Source organism: Octopus bimaculoides, chromosome 1, assembly GCF_001194135.2.
Source record: "Octopus bimaculoides isolate UCB-OBI-ISO-001 chromosome 1, ASM119413v2, whole genome shotgun sequence".
Lineage (NCBI taxonomy): Eukaryota > Metazoa > Mollusca > Cephalopoda > Octopoda > Octopodidae > Octopus > Octopus bimaculoides.
Window position 1 is genome coordinate 87,956,265 of NC_068981.1, and position 17,580 is coordinate 87,973,844.

At 34.8% G+C, this 17,580-nt stretch overlaps 1 protein-coding gene across 2 annotated transcripts in view; it reads left to right on the top strand.

The window, feature by feature from the left end:
- The first annotated feature begins 1,258 nt into the window (after window positions 1-1,258).
- The window catches only part of LOC106872256 (tubulin monoglutamylase TTLL4), a 35,692-nt gene continuing 19,370 nt past the window's right edge, over window positions 1,259-17,580 (top strand). The window contains exons 1-8 of one of the 2 annotated variants that reach the window (XM_014919178.2): window positions 1,273-1,362; window positions 1,645-1,806; window positions 5,135-6,310; window positions 12,275-12,363; window positions 13,339-13,521; window positions 13,764-13,874; window positions 16,094-16,170; window positions 17,219-17,413. In XM_014919178.2, the coding sequence (XP_014774664.1) occupies window positions 5,202-6,310; window positions 12,275-12,363; window positions 13,339-13,521; window positions 13,764-13,874; window positions 16,094-16,170; window positions 17,219-17,413 (1,764 nt within the window). In that variant the 5' untranslated portion in view covers window positions 1,273-1,362; window positions 1,645-1,806; window positions 5,135-5,201. Of the gene's footprint in view, window positions 1,363-1,644; window positions 1,807-5,134; window positions 6,311-12,274; window positions 12,364-13,338; window positions 13,522-13,763; window positions 13,875-16,093; window positions 16,171-17,218; window positions 17,414-17,580 lie in introns of both variants that reach the window. The other variant, XM_014919179.2, reaches the window with a different exon arrangement.

Genomic DNA, 17,580 nt, shown 5'->3' on the forward strand with positions numbered 1-17,580 from the left:
GTTTTAGTGGACGAGAAAACTGGTTCCTTCATAGATCGAGGTTGGGTACATGGTTCACGGAGTGCCGTAAAGCACTCTTACTGTTCCGTCACTCGGGTAATGCCAGCGGTTTTGGTACCACCACATCTTTCTATAGCAGGTTGGTAGAGGCTGGGAACGACGATACCCTGGAGGAGACCCTAGGTCTCGGAGATAACCAGTTAGACAGTCTGTTCTAAAGGACCTTCAGGCTGGGGTGTTTAGATAATTTCCAAAAATCTCTAGCCTGGCAATGTTACTGAGGAGCCTTACCCGTTCGGGATAAGCTTGCACGACACGGTTAATCTAAACTTACGGACTGTCCAAGATGCGGGCAGGATAGGGAAACCGTCCTGCACGCTATTGTTCAGTGTCTGAAGTGTGGGCTTATACAGAACATCTGCTGTCGGGTTCGAGAAGAGTACAGCTGTTGTCTGAGTCAATTGTAAAAATTAACCCGCCGGATTTCCTCACGAAAGAAGGTAAGCATTGTTTTCTCGCAGTAGTAGCAATTGCGAAAGAGGTGGTATGGAAGACGCGAATGAAAGGTTTGACGTCAGGCGACTTCATCTCCGACCTCGGGTTGGTGAGATTTTTTACCTTTCACCTTAAAAGGAAGGTGAGGCTGGAGAGAAGATGCCTGTCGGAGAAAATGTTCAAAGAAAGATGGTTGCATGTTGTGAGGGTGCTGGGAATGAAAGATTCTTCGTGAACGTGTCATAAGTCTGTATACAAAGGTTCCAGTAGGAGATTGGGGCTCGTGGCGTCGGAGTGTAACCATCTCTCTGCTTCATTTCATGTTTGTATTTTGTCCTTGTTTTGTATCATTCGATTTAATTATATCATGTAAATTTTTAAAAGTTATACCATTGTGTGTCTGACCCCAATCAGGCTGTACTGTCCCCCTCTGTGTTTCGCCCCTTGTGGGTAATAAAGAAATTTAATCGAACAAAATATATTTTATATTGTAAATGTGAAAGAGGAAGCTAGGTCTAGCATGTCAACATATACGTGAATGTATGCAGTACTGTCGAGTTAACACTCTACAGAGACAGCCGTCTACTTTTCAAGTTTTAGAATCGATAAAACAAGGAGTCAAGAATCGAACGAATTAATTATAATCTTTCTTCTTATAAAGTTGCTTTTCGTTCTAAGTGAACAAAATCAACATACTGAGAGTAAACTCCCTTCGCCTTTCATGCTTTGGCGCTAATTTCGAATAGAAATGTTACATTGGCGTTGATTGGAGGTTCGTGATGTGACTGCGTTTTCAATTGGTTCAAGTTTTTATTCACTATCAGGACGTATCTTAGCAGCGTTGATTTGTTGGTGTGGCCGCTGAAGGTAAGGTATTTTATGTCATAGTATTACATCATAAATTCGATGCGAATTTAGTTTACTGTTTTATTACTAGTGCTTATATTTTGTTGTAGAATAACGTTTTATTCATGATTTACCAGTTATGTATTTCTTTTTAAGTTCACAAATCCTTTCATTAAACTGTAATAACGATTTACTGTCTTGTATTTCATTTTACTATTCGTGCCATAAATTTGCGTTACTTCATGCATGAATCGAACTTATGATGCTTATTTACGTGCTTACCACGTGCTGTCATTTGTCTAGTGGAATTTGTATATCGCTCTAAGGAAAATGAAAAAAGAAATTCAGAGAAGCAGCAGTTGATATTGTTACAAGTATAAAAAAATATATATATTTATATATATATAGATGTGTTTCGTCGCCTTTCTGGCAATTTAGTAAATTGTCAACACTTCGTCATCAAATGTAAGTTTTTTTTTAATTTAAAAACAGAAAGAACACGTATAAATATCTTAAAAAATAGAAACCCAAACCCTGTTCGTTATAAATCGATTTTTTTTTTTTAGCGGCGTCTTTTTCCTTTCCAATTCTTGCCACATGGCAGAATCCTATATACACATATCTATGTATTTTACAATTCATCATTATTTGCTTTCGGCTTTCTTAAAAGGTGTCTATTCAATATCTACAACATCTCCCCACGGTTTCATGAACTTTATTCAAAATTTTTGTTTGAAACGTGAAATATGGTATGTTTCTTAGAAGCCCAAACTCCGGTAAATGTTGACTACCATAGATAGTCATTCCGACACTCAACTGTTCAACAGGTTGCTGCCTTACTTTTCAAAGTATTTTCTCACATTCCTATATTGAAACTTAACTCCAACGTTTTTATGTTATTTCTTGTACTGGATAAAGCATTTTTTATCACTTAATACTATCACAATTTTTGTAAAGGATTTATTTTTGTTTCTAGATGGTGACTTGCATAACTGAACTAACTGTACAGTTGCTAGACTAAGCTACATTTATCGATTATTTTCTTTTTTAAAAGTCGTTAGTTGTGTTTAAAAATGTATGCTATTAATTATCAAAAGTAGTTTTATTTCGGAGGTCTAAGACGGCAAAAATTCAGGGTTAAGATCCTACAGCAGTTATTCGCACATTAGCTCATTGACTTTAGAATTAGACTAAAGTTATATATATATGAGAGAGAGAGAGAGAGCGGTGTGTGTGTGATTCCAAAATGAGTATATCTGAATTTCCTTTAATCAGGCAGCATAGAATAATCAAGATTTGGCCATCTACATCGACACGTGTAAGTTCAGTAAAAGTATTTAGACTGAATCTGTTTGTGCACCGAAGAGAGGAAATGTACAGCCTTTGATAAAACTCCAGTAATTCCTTAACTGAATCGAACTCGTACAAAACTCTTGGTGCATATAGTACGAAATTAATCGTTAGATAGTGATTTCCTTTGGTAGGTTTAGCCGATAGAATCAATATTACTGGTACAGAACGATGTAACACGAACCTGGCTTCGTCTCCAAGGCGCTTCTGGTAACAACTATTTATTAATGGACTGAAGTGAATAGTATGTGAACTAAATACTATAAAGCACCCAACCTGGATCCACCAAATATAACTAACCAAGTGTTTCGAATGTTAATAACAGCAAAACTACGAGATACAACTTTCTGTAAAATTATGGTTTTCTGCATTCGACTTTGTCGTAGTGGAGGTGATGATACAAAACTCACTGAAGACACTTATGCAGATAGATATCTATAAAGATGTACTTAAAGAGAGGGTAGTTTGTCGCAAGAAATTATTTTTGCAAAAACACCTTTTTCTAAAGAAAACTATATTTTGGGCAAGTTATCAGATTCCGGTATAATTATGTGTATGAGAGCGTATAATAAGCATTTTAGTGCCAGCTGGAAGAACTGGCGCTGTTTTTTATGCACAGAATACTTTATTCAAAATTATATGTTGATGTAATCTTTGAAATGGATGATGAATTATTTAAAGATACTAATTTTATCTGAAGCCTTGTGACCATGTTAGAAGTAAATATAGACAGTTTAGTTGAAAGAGTACAAGAATCTGCAAAGCAGGGAAGCTGAAAGTAACTAATGCACAAAGCCCCAGATTCTATTGAAGAGGAATTCTGATTTGATTATGCTGATTCTAGTATTAGGCTGGTATTCATTTTATCAACTCTAGAAAGATGAAAAGCTAAGACAATACCTTAGGAATGAGAACCCAGGTTCGAAATTTCCCCAAGACACTTGATGAAGGCTGGAGGGTATAAGATGAGGACAAATATCTGCCAAATGTAAATAATGTAAACAAAACAATAAACCTGAAAGTGAATATTATTCCAATATTTAACAGAGGCTAAAAATGTCTTGCAGAAAATTGGTGGACATCTTTTACAAAAATTTCTGAAAGGATTCAGAAAAAGCAACTTGTGAATTATTAAGTTTGATAAACTCAAAAATAACCAGTATGATTTTCAGGAAAACATTGTGCCTTTCCCAGTTATTAGACTACTATCACAAGATTGTTGCAATTGAAAATGGCAAGGAACATGATGTTATATTATAGACTTTACAAAATTCTTCCACATGTAATGAGTTGAATGTAATATATATCAAAAACTGATAGAACATGAAATTACCAGATATACAGGAAGATGTATAAATACTTTTCTCATAAAAATAACATTCAGAGTATTCATGTAATGCATATGAATGAAACCAGATGACTAAAGAGCCTAAATGATGTATGTAGAAAGAACCAGTGGAAGAGAAAGACAAACAGAAGTAGTTAAAGCTAATCTCAGGAAGGAGTTGACAAAGGAATGCAACATGGTGGGATGTAATATTGGAAGAGGACTTGTCCAACCTAAGTAAGGATAGAAAACTGGATGTAAAATGATGAACCAAAAATCCAAATCTAGAAATATCCTGCAAGGAAAGAAGAAGAAATTTTATAGAATACAAGACATTTCATAAAAATCCTGAAAACAAATATAAGAGAACAGCAATCCTCAGAAATGTGCAAAAGGTCAATAACATGAAAAGTTTCTTTCTCTTGAAAGCAAAGTTTATTGGTAAGCTGAAAATCTAATCAACAGAAACAAGAAAAGTGAGATATGTTTAAACCAGCCATATTTGCCTAAAATATTCTACCTGTTTTATGTTCAAATTGGCCAGGTCTGGCCTCAGACCTACCTTGCAATATCATTTTTTAAAATAAACAATCTCATCATCTATATCTCAAAACAATGGGAATAACCATTACACACGACAGAGTAATCTGAATGCTAAAGGTTTAAGGAATTTTGCAAAACCTGGCATCAAATATGGCAATGACACACATAATTACCTATTATAACATGTGAAAAGGAAAAGTTTGCAGAACCTCTCAACTTAATACCAGCTGCTTAAAAAAGGGCATAGTCTCTAAGAGAATAGTGTCAGATCAAATCTTGACATATCCCTCGATACATTCGAAGTGAGACTTGATAAAATGATTTCAAATCAATGTACTGGTAGCAGTACATTATTCCCCATATTAATGACAGATTGAGTAAAATAATTCAGTTATTAAGCTGGTGTTCAGAACATTAACATGAAGTTTTAGTAGGTTTTAATTTAGATCATTTTAAAACAGGATGTTGTATTGTAGAATAAGGAAGAGTCTCATGTAGGTTAGTATCAAATGGGTTTAAATTGCTTGTTTTTGTATTTGTTTGTAATTGATTTTTTTTTCTCTTTTATTTCAGGAAGTATGGTGGGAATGAATAGGCTTATGACACTTAGTGAACTTAACCAGCAGCAATATTGTTGGCCATGAATGGATCTGACTTAAGCAAAATTACTTCTGGATTAGATGAGGTTTCCATAAAAAAACAATTTAATGCACAGCAACAAACTTTTCCATGTTGGTTAAAAGCTTCCTTTGAAAGTTCTCTTCATCGAAATGGCCCAAGTTATCCCTTGTCTGATTGCCATGTTTTTAGAGAAAATTGTCTTAGAAACAATCCACATCATCCCTTATCCATTACCCAAATGTCCAAATACATTTACCATAACCAACGATTTTCTACCTCGCAAGATAATTCACATTCCAAAACCTGTGACTCTTTAGTTAACAAAAAACCTATACCGTCCAGTCCTTATTCCCGACCACTCAGTGCTAAAGATTTTGGTTTGTATATGTCAGAATCTAATTCAAGCTTGTCTTCCGCCCGAACTTATCCAACTAAAAGCCATCCAAATCCATCAAAAATGGCGGCCAGTAGTAGTTTTCCAACAAATGTCAATTTTTTTCTTAAACCACAAAGCCTTACTTTAAAGAATCCTAGTGCAAGTAATGATGTTCCTGAAAAGTATCCTCTTAGTAAATGTAATAAATCAGAAGTAAATTGCAGCTCTTCCAAGGAACTCCAACAAATTACATCAAGTTCTTTTTCTAAACAATCTGCTTTTCTCTCTACAATATCAACATCTTCTGTCCAGATTTTAACTTCTGTTAATAAGCATATTTCTTCAATTCCTAAGCCTGGTTGTGGCTTCACCAAAATTCCTGATATATCTTTAAATGTGAGAAATTTGAGTTATAGTCCTGCTGTTTCCTATGTTGAAAGTCGACAATTGCTTGCTAATGACAACCATTCTATTCAGAGTGAAAACAGTTTCTTACAGAAAAAAAAGATCTACACTTTTGGACAAACAGTTTATTATAATATAGCTTATAAACCTGAGAAATGTTTACCAGGAGCTAAACCATTCACAACGTCTGCTAACAATGTAAATTGTGCTCCAAGGGAGGAATGTCTTTTAACTGAGAGAAACCTTCGTGCTCATCAAAAAGACATCTGCATCCAAACCAGTGAAACAAACTGTCTTCAAGCTGCAAATGATGCTGCATCAGAGAGTAGTGGCAGTTTAAGAAAAGGGTAAGAGCAATTTCAATTACAAAAATGGTTATTTATTATGTAGCAAATTAAATCAATGAAGACACTAAAAAAAAAAAAGTCTATGCATTTCAATTTGTGAGAGAGAGAGAGAGAGAGAGAGGTATGCACTGGATTTATTTTCTAAAAATTATTTCTGGGTGAAAGTAAAACCTGAAAATAATATTTAATATCAATGTGTAGTTTTTTTTTTAATTAATCCGAAAAGAAAATTTTAATATTACTTTGATTAAACTCACCCTCATCATCATCATTTTATATCCACTTACCATGCTGTATGGTTTTGTTGGGTTGTTATGGTCCAAGTCTTTAGTAGATGTTATTGCTCTCTTACATTTTTTAGCTTGGTTTCTATGGTTGGCTACCCTTCTTAATGGTATACTCATCATCATCATCCTCATATAATGTCTGTTTTCCATGCTTGTATTGGTTGGATGGCTTGACAGAGGGCTGCACCAGGCTCCAGTTGTTTGCTTTGGCATAGTTTCTACAGCTGGATGCCCTTCCTAATGCCAACCACTTTACAGAGTGTACTGGATGCTTTTTACATGGTGCCAACACTGGTGCTTCTTTACCTGGTGTTGGAATGGTTGGTTGCTTTATTACTTGGTGCTAGCATGCTTACTCTTTCATGTGGCACTGGCATGGGTGCTTCTCATGTGATGCTGGTATGGATGCCCTTTACGTGGTGCTGGCTTGGGTGATTTTTACATGATGCTGGCATAGGTGCATTTTACATGGCACCAGTACCCACAAGATCATTAAGTGGCTTGTAAGACAAGGAAGTTTCAGCTAATAGGAGAGGAATTGAGAGAAGTGGCTGTGTGCTAAGCAAGAAGTTTGAATATGATAAAGGGACAGGGATAGCTGTCTTACTACAGAGGAGATATTTGACTACTCCAGTAGGACAAGGAAGCAGCGGAAGGTGAGAGAAAGAAAGACAGAGTGAGTGAAAGGGCCTACTCAGAGCGAAGAGTGGGGGAGGGAGTATAACTAATACAGAGGGAATAGAGATGTACCATAAGAGTATGAGAGGGGATATTTAGATAGCAAATGATTTTGAGAGGAACTGTAGAGGGGCCTGCAGTGGGTTTTGTGGAGATGGTTTGTGTGTGAGTTTTGCCAGAGAACAGAATTATGTGTGTGAGAGGAAATTGATGATGGTGGAGTTATGACTGTAAAAGTCATGCTTGTATGTATGGATGGCCATGATTTTACTTAGCTTGATGTGTTTTCTCAAGCATGACATTTTGCCAGAAGTCTTGATCCCTTGTCATCTCCTCAGTGAGACTCAATATCTGAAGATCCTTTCTTACCATTTTGTTTCATATCTTCCTGGGTCTATCCCTTCCACAGATTCCCTCCACAATTAGAGCTTAGCACTTCTTCACGCATCTGTCCTCATCCTTACACATCACATGACCATACTAGTACAGTCTTCTTTATTGCACACTACTTCTAATTCCTCTAAAATCCAGTTTTCCTTTTAAATCATTTACACTGTCATACTTGCACTCTGACATTACCCACCCAGTGGAGCATGCTGGCTTCATTTCTTTTGAGCCTTCACATGTGCTTTATTGTCACAGCCCATGTTTCACTGCTGTCTAGCATAGCTGTTCACACACAGATATCATACAATCTGCCTTCCTCTTTGAGGGAGAGGCCTTTGTTACGAACAAAAGTAGCAACTCTCTGAATTTTGCCCAACCCCTTATTCTAGCAACTATGCTTTCAGAGTTTCCTCCTTTACTGCTGACTTGGTTGCCTGAGTAACAGAAACTATTTGCTACTAAGGATCTTCTGGACATTTGAGGGAGTCTATTTTCTGTACATTCTGAGTGTTTATTGTACCTGCACATCTGCTGGCTTCGATACTGGAGTAATTGTCATGTCTTTGACAAGACTGAATGCTCCTCTCACCCCTATGCTGTCCCTGCTTGTTCAGCAAAGTGTGCTGCGTACATTTTAACATGGCACCAGCACTATTGAAGTTGCCCAGAATCCCTAAAGATGTAAGTTCTTACTACTCTGTGGTGTGAACATTAACTCAAGGCAGTTTGGCCCAGATCGTGAGTAGCAGAGAGAGAGAGTGCTGACAGAAGAACCAGAATGAGTAGGTGAAGGGAACAAGAGTAATAATAGAAACAGAATGACTGACAAAAGAGGATGGTAGAAAGGAGAGTGGATAACAATTACAAATGGCTTGGAATAGGAAATGATGACTGGCAGTACAAGGTAAGGAGGCATGTGGCTCAGTAGTTAAGGGTGTTGCACTCAAGATCATAAGATTGTGGTTTCAATTCTTGGAGTGGGTGATACATTGTGTTCTAGAGCAAAACACTTCATGTTGTTCCAGTCTGCTCAGTTTGCAAAAATTAGTATGAATCAAATGAGAATGTTTTAAATGAATTCAAAGGGAGGTGGAGATTTTGCTTCACTGTAGAGAAAGTGGTTGAAGTTATTTATTATTGCACTCATGATATAGTGATTGTGGGTTCAATTTCCAGACTGGCCAGCGTATTGTGTTCTTGAGTAAAATAATTCATTTCATATTGCTCCAGTCCATTCAGCTGTAAATGGGTAACTCTGTGATGGACTCGACTTCCAATCAGGGGCAATGTTGGTGGATTGCCTAGTTGTAAGGTGGCATCATTTGAAAGCTAAAATGATGCAAAGTGCATTGTGACCAGTGATATATAACATCTGATAGTTTGGTGATATTGCAAATTAGAGTATTATAAGGCTTGAATTGTAATTAAAGGTTGACTTTGTTATAATGCATTTGAAAGTTAGTTGTGTGTTCCACTTTCCAGGCTTGTTATTTCCAAGTAGTGACTGAGCACAATTTTTTGCATTCCAAACAAGTGTTAATCTGTCCAAAGTTTAAAAAAAAACAAACAAGAACACTGGAACATTTACTGCTGTCGTGACTATACAGGAAGAAGAATCAAAAATTATGAAGACCAAGTTGACTGGGACTTCATATTTCACATATCAGCTTATTTACTCAATGAACTATTGCCTACAATATTATATTAGCAAACAATCATTTTCATTTGCATTAACCACGAATGAGATTCTTATGGAAAATTTATAAATATAGACATGGAGATCTTTCTTTCTCCTGAGATATATGCTTCAAATATTTTTAGAAACTGTGGACACTAAATTCCGCTTGCGAAGACCTGTTGAGGCAAGTGAAATCGAAATCTAACTAAATTCGACGACTGGCCCCCATGCCAACGTCTCCTTCATTGGACACTAAACTCGGCTTGCGAAGACCTGTTGGGGCAAACGAAATCGTGAGGGCACCACCGTTTGAGCGTGATTGTTACCAGTGTCGCCTTCCTGGCACTTGTGCCGGGGGCACGTGAAAAATCATTCGAGTGAGATCATTGCCAGTGCCGCTGGACTGGCTCCTGTGCAGGTGGCATGTAAAATACACCATTTTGAGCATGGACGTTGCCAGTACTGCCTGACTGGACTTCGTGTCGGTGGCACGTAAAAGCACTCACTACACTCTCGGAGTGTTTGGCGTTAGGAAGGGCATCCAACTGTAGAAACTCTGCCAAATCAGATTGGAGCCTGGTGTAGCCATCTGGTTCACCAGTCCTCAGTCAAATCGTCCAACCCATGCTAGCATGGAAAGCGGACGTTAAACGATGATGATGATGCATCCATATTTAGCATGCTTATTTAGTGAATTAAATTAAACTCCACATGACTTATTAACTTTTATTAGAATAACATTGTTAGTCAATCCACTTCCAAGCTACCTGAAACTATGTTGAGGTATTGTTTTTTTCTTGATCTTATAGTGACCTATATCCAATAAGCATTTTTATCTGGTGTATTTCTTTTCTCTACTCCCTCCAAAACTTCCCATTTCATCAATCCTTTTACTAACCTGACTACTGAATCTGTTTTTTTATCGATAACCATTTATTTAGTTTTCTGTTTAAAATGAAAAAAAAAATCTACTTGTAGAAATTTTTAACATTTCATAAAATCCATCATACACATCCAAGCTTTTGATGTGGCTTTGTTCCCTATAAAAACACTAGCAGGCAAAGATTCCTTCACTGATAGAACAAGCCAATATGTGAAACTTGAAATCCCAGTTAGTTTGATCTCTGCCTGCCTGTCATTTGTTTGACAAACTGTATGGAAGCCTATTGAGTGTGTGTGTGTGTGTATACAAATGTTGACATTCCATAGCTTCACTTGTCACCACCTAAACAAAATGGTGACAATAGAACTGATCGTTCAGCACTTTTGAAATAAAAAAATATTTTATTTGATAAGCAGCTAAAGGTTGGTTACAGGAAGGATATCCAGCTTTAACTTCCTTCCATAAATAAAAAGTTCCCATCAAATCTATGCTGTGCTAGGAAAACAAACATTAAATGATTGTTCATCACGTGTTCTTACACAGATAGTGAAATACAAGTTGAAAATGGACACTAACAAATACACAAAAATGTGACAAGTTTTGAGTCACAATAAAAGCAAGCTATATTGAAAACATAGCAAGTGTATTGATATTTTTGTTTATAAAGTGAAATGGTATGATTTTGTGTTGTAGAAAATAGTGTTATATATGTCTGATAGAAAATGTGTCATTTTTTTTTCTCATTAAACTTAGATATGTCTTGTTATTTAAGACAAATGTGAATGAACGAATGACTTTTCTTGGCTTTCAGAAAAAATTTTTTGATTTTTGCTTTAAGTAGCCAAAGTGGCTGCCTGAGTACAAGTCACTGACTGTACTCTAGCAGCCATTAATATAAAATTGGTGCCAAACTAAAAATGTCCACTTGTTGCAATGAAAGAATTGATACATGTTTAATGATAAAATCACCTGGCATATGCTGTGTATGATACAGTATACATTTAAGGGCTAAATCATTTTTAGCTAGGCTGAATGGTGGCAGTTGTGACTTAGGCTACATATCTCATCAACCTGCATTCTTCAGTGGACAAGTAAACATTTTCCTTTTTTCTTAGAACTGAGAATTCATCATCATTTAACGTCTGTTTTCCATACTGGCATGGGTTGGCGGTTTGGCTGGAGCTACCTGGGTTCCATGTCTGTTTTGGCATGGTTTCTACACCAGGATGCCTTCCTAACACCAACCACTTTCCAGTGTGTACTGAGTGCTTATATATAGCACTGGCAGGGGTGCTTTTTACATGACACCAGCACTTATGAGCTTGCAAGATTAGGATTTTACATAGCTTGATGTATTTTCTGAAGCACAGCAAACTACCAGGAGCCTTATGTGAACTATATTGTGGTTGTGTAGGAGATGCTTTTAGTATCTGTTGCTTCTTCCATTTAGGAAACTGTAGGCATTTGTAGTTTAAAATTTTGCACCTGGAGAAGCCTACACTTTTTATGAAGTAAAAAGTGAAAAAAATCTGGTAATATAAGTTAATTGTAAATGAGATTTGATGTTTTTTTTACAATACTGAATATTATTCTTCCCTAACCAAAATAGATAAGGAAAACAAAGAATTGGATATGTGATGTTACAACATTACATATTCAATGAAATTAGCAAGCTAGATGAAATAAAACCATGATACATACTCCTTGTCCAATAGTTTCTTACAATCTTATTTTTATTATGGCTTCATGCATGTTCACCTATATCAGTTGACTGTCAAATATGTTATCTCAGTAGCTTGTTTTCTAACCTCTTGTTATGCTAATTCACTTGAAAATGTCTTTGATTATTTGATTTAAAAATTGATGGTTTTTAAACCCTTTGTATTTTAATGAAAACTTTCCATCAAAATTCTGTTAGAACCAAACACCAGCTTAACATCAGCATGGATTCTGGTCCATAACATTTTAAAATTTTAATTTATAATAATTATAAAATAATAATCTGTATCATGATTATCATCAATGTATTTATTATATAATCTCAATACAAGGTTACTTGGAGATGGGGACACTACAACAATTAATTCTGAAGGAGAATCTGACGATTCTTTGACCGAAGAAAGTGTTTCAGATTATGAAGGTAAATTCTTTTGTAGTCCTCTTTCTGTAAAATCTCATATATATATATCGTATATTTTTCATGTAATTTGTTTAACCTGTTACCATTTAAACTGGCCGTGTCTGGCCAAAATATTCTAGTTTTATGTTCAAACTGGCCAGATCTGATCTTTTACACAATATTATTCTAGAAATAATAATCATACCATTGAAATCACATTATGAGATAATGCATGTCTAATTCAAATGAATGTGAATAAATAAGCATTACATTTGAGAGTAATCTAAATGTTAAAGGGTTAAAACAATTTTTCCGTACTTTATAAACTTATTCCTTTATTATAAAATAATACAGCTTTGGAGGAAGTAATACTATGTATCTAATATATACACTTCTGTGTTGAAGTTGACTATAGAGAAAGTTTATTAGCTAAAGAAAAGAGTGTTGGATGTTAAAGCAGTTGATGCTTTTGGTAACAAAGGGTTTCTCTCTGTGTGTAAAAGGTAAAGTGAATGCAGTATGAATAACATTTAATGCAACATAGCTGTGAGGCTTAAACATTAAATATCAAAGATTGAAGGAGGTTGAAGAAGAGAAACAATCTGTGATCTGTTGGATGTGCAGTGTCAACCTACATCAAAGCTCTATAGTGCAAGAGAATGGAGAGAACAATTGGTTGTTAAAGGGTCCTGCCAGCATGTACAACAGAACCAGTTGCTATAGTATGGACAATATCTTGTTGAAAAAAGTGTTGTATGCTAACTTTGGTGGGTAGTGTAAGACCATAGCAAGAAATGATAGTTAGGTCTTAGAATCTCATGGACAAGATTGAATTGCATGACATAAAAGATATTCCAGCAAAAAAAAAAAAAAAAAAAAAAAAAAAAAATCAAACATGAAAATGGCAGTGATATGTGTAATTTTAATGTTTTAATGCTTATTTTTTTTTTTCTTCAAAGCTGTTTTAAACCTTTTAAAATTCTGTTTTTATTTTAGAATATGAAGTCAGTAGCTGTAGCCTTCTATCTAAGCAATTACTAAGTTCTGACTCGCACCCTAGCCAGGAAAAAATGTACTCTTCATCACCTGCACCAGCTATTACTTTGTGTTCAGCTCTTACTCCCAGCTTATTCCCGAATGTACCACCAACTATAAATTTTGTTTACAGCGGATGTAAAGGTACAGCTTATTTTTGATAACTTATATTCACATCATTCTTTTTATCTTTAAGAAATTAACAAATCTTTAACTTCAAAATAGCATAAAAACAAACAAGCATTTAAAGAAAATCTACATGCATACACTTGTTTATAGTATATAGATATAATAATTATGATATAATTTTTTAAAATAAAGGTCAGACCATGTTGTACATCATCATCATTGGTATAGTAGATGTTTTATTTTGTTTACTTTTTCAGTTGAAAGTCTCTCTTTGGAGATGAATCGCCTTTTGCGCTGGCGTCTGAGTCCCATCACACCCCTTGTGGTAAAATCAGCTTTAGTCAGAGCTCGCTTTAAATTGACAAACAGTAAGACTTCATTATTTTGTTAATTTAGTTATGCTTTATAATTTGCTTGATATGATTGAAAAGGTGTCATTAATTTGCAAGCCATTGCTTTTTTTTTTTTTTTTAAAGTTGTAGTATATACCCGTATTTAAGGCCACAAACTGGCAGAATTTTCAGCATGCTGAGCAAAATGCTTAGTGGTATTTTGGCTGTCTTTTTGTTCTGAGTTCAAATTCTGCTTAGATTGATTTTGCCTTTCATCCTTTTCAGGGTTGATAAAATGAACACTTGTTGATCATTGGGATTGATGTAATTGACTAGTCCCTCTCCAACCAAACTGTTTCCTTGTGTCAAAATTTGAAACCAATATATATCTGTATATTATGCATGTATATATGTAAAATAGTTGCAGTAATAAGTTACTTTTTTCTTTCACAATATTGTTGATAGTATCAGAAAGGACACCAAGCTATAAAAATAAATGTTCCAACATGTTAGTGTCAATAACTCATACTCTAGGTAGATATACCATCAGATCTATAATCAGAAGAGCTGTAGATACAATGGCAGAGGTAAACTTCCTGATAATCAATCATTCATGTCTGACTGCTAGTTAATCTGAAACAAATAGTTTTATCCTAAGATGTAATAAAATGTCGACAGTGAATTTGTACTGATAAGCATGGTAACTTAGCTACTTAATCATCTTGCCTTAATACTTGAACAATGTACAAATATAAAATAATCTCACACATAGCTGTTCTTTCATAATTGTGTGTATGTGTATATATATATTATGCATATCATTTTTCATACTTACATGAGTGAATTGGGTAAAACTTAAGTACAGATTTTCTATGCCTGGATGCTCTTTCTGTTGCCAACCTTCACCTTTTTACAAGCATGGTAGTGTTTCTCCCTTCTATTTTTTGAAAAACAAACAACTCATTGGCTGGGCATGTTTCTTGTGGTAGATTATAAAAAAATGGACAACATTTGTGTGAATAGTGATAATGAGTGCGCAAATATCAAAACAAGGAGAAAACACACATTCACTCACTCATGCATGTACACATACGTGTGTGTGTTCATATGTACATGTGTTTGTATGTATATTTGTACATATATATGCATACACACACACATATATATATATATATATATATATATGCAGGTTTAGAAATTTGCTTCCTATTCACATGGGTTTCAGGTTCAGTCCTACTGAATACCTCATGCCTCCTTGAATGTCTTCTCTTTCAGCCTCAGGTGGATCTTGTGAGTGAATTTGCTAAATGGGGAATGGTGTGTGTGTGTTACTGTCTCCTTGTCTTGACATCATGTGATGATTATGAGTGTTTGCTGTCACATAAGCAGTGTCGTTCATTTTTGATTTTGTCTTGCCACGAAGAAATATTATCTTGCCACGAAGAAATATTATCTTACTTGGAAACAGGTGAGAATTGGTGTCAGGAATGGGTTCTGGCTGTAGAGAATCTGCCTCAACTAACTTGTGTACCTATGAGCTCTTGTATAGCTAAGATATAATTCTTTTAACTAAAAATCAGTTGAATTCTTAAAAGAACAGTTGCAAACATTTAAGTTGGGTTACGAATTGAGAGATCTAAAAATCAACTTTGATCACACAAAGGTTTTAATTACCAGAAATGAAAACCAATTACTACTATCAATGGGAGGTGATCTTAAGAAGCAGAAAGGGAGTTGGTAGGGTCTTCCTGTATGGCATTCCCAGTGTAATCAATGGCTGTATAAACTGGGCACAGCTGTGGTTATGTGGTTAAGCTCACAAGACAACCATGTAGTTCTATATTTAATGCCATATGATATTTTAAATGAAGAATTTTTATATTTTTGTAAAGTTGGTATGCAGTTTCAAATACTATGGAAGTTAAAAAAAATCATTTTTTTTCTAACTACTTCACATTTAAATTTCTCTGTATTTATAAAATGTTCAGGTATTATACTGATGTTTAAAAGAAAGATATGCACACACACATGCATATAAATATAATTGCATACAAAAAGAACTACATAAAATGTTTTTACAAATTAAGTCATTTCGCTTAACAAAAAGGGATATAAGCAGTTAGTTGAATGACCAAGTGCTACCTCCAAAACCATCGAAGTTTGTACCTTATCAGCTTAACTGTTGTACATTTACTGTTGTATTTTTTCAATCATTTTCAATGTTTTATTTTTATGTTATATTTATATCTTGTCAGAACATTATGATTGGATTGGTTGTTTTGGAAAACATATGAAAAGCCAAGCTTTTAGAGTTCTCCGGGATTTTCAAAAAGTAAGATTTTGTGTAAACTTGTGAATATTTTACTTTCATCATTTTTTTGCATTTTTCTATGGTTTATTTCCATCAACTGTAATCTTTGTTGATATCTGAAACGGGAAAAACTTTTATGTACAATGCATTGTTTTAATATTACATTGTGTGCAAGTTTAGAAGATTTTTGCCTATTACCTTCTGTTAATGTTCACTTATAATAAAATTGTACTACATTTGCTGTGTGAAGAATTAGCATATGAATTTTAGAGAGGAATTTTCTTTGTAAAGTTTAATTTTGATAAAATGTTAAAGATAGGAGGACTAACTGCTAATGAAGTTCAAACACTCAGCGGATTTAAATATATGATACAAGTCAATAATTCACAAAAAAAGTCTTTGTTATTGCTGGATTCAAATGTGATGAAAGCATGAATTTAATAGCATATGCAATTAATAAATAGTAAATATGACTCAACCAAAATGTGTGTTTTGTTAATTTCTTTGTTGAGAGAAAGTAGAAGACAGACTGTCACAACTCTGGCAAAGAATGGTTGACTAAAGTCACTAGTATGGGATTTAGGTGGTAAGCAAGGATGACGAGAGGAAGCAGATAGAATTGGATTAAGGTGGTACGCAGTTTGCTAGTTCGGGGTTGAGATAATGTAGATATGATAGAATAGAAAAGCAGGGGGAAGAAACCGTTCACCTGTTGTCTATAGTTACTGAGCTCCTAACTACCATTCAGCTACTGATCAGATTTTAATATTTTGTGACTTTAAAGATAAATCTTGGTCTTAGTGTACCAGTTGCTAGAAGGGCTTATCAGAAATTATCAAGTCTCTTGTGTATTGTCTATGCATAGGGTGTGGAGGTATGAGATATTGATATGGGTGTAGCTATTCTGTTTTAGGTTAGGTTTACTAGTGAAGGAGCATTGTTGTCAAGTGCCTATTATTGTATGTAGAAATTTGTAGAAATTTTACAATTATGATTGATAATATTTATTTTAATATTTGTTTCACTCTCCTAAAAGATTAAGTATACTTTCATTTTACAACTCTTGCAGCTTAATCACTTTCCTGGATCCTTTCAAATAGGCCGCAAAGATAAACTGTGGAGAAATTTATCTAAACTGCAGTCACATTTTGGAAAAAAAGAATATGGATTTTTTCCACAAACCTTCATTCTTCCCACTGACCTGAAAGTTTTCAAGAAAAACTGGGATGATGGTGGAAATCGAGTAAAATGGATAATTAAACCTGTAAGTGGCTTATATCCCTCCTTTGAACCAATTGTTAACAACTGGAAATGTCGTTTTCTGATGCATGCATTTGAAAGTAAACTCTAAAGGTAGGGAATTATCTCTGCAGTTTGTTCAGTAGAAATATATCTACTCTTTTACAAAACTAAATTCCTTTGCATCTTAGC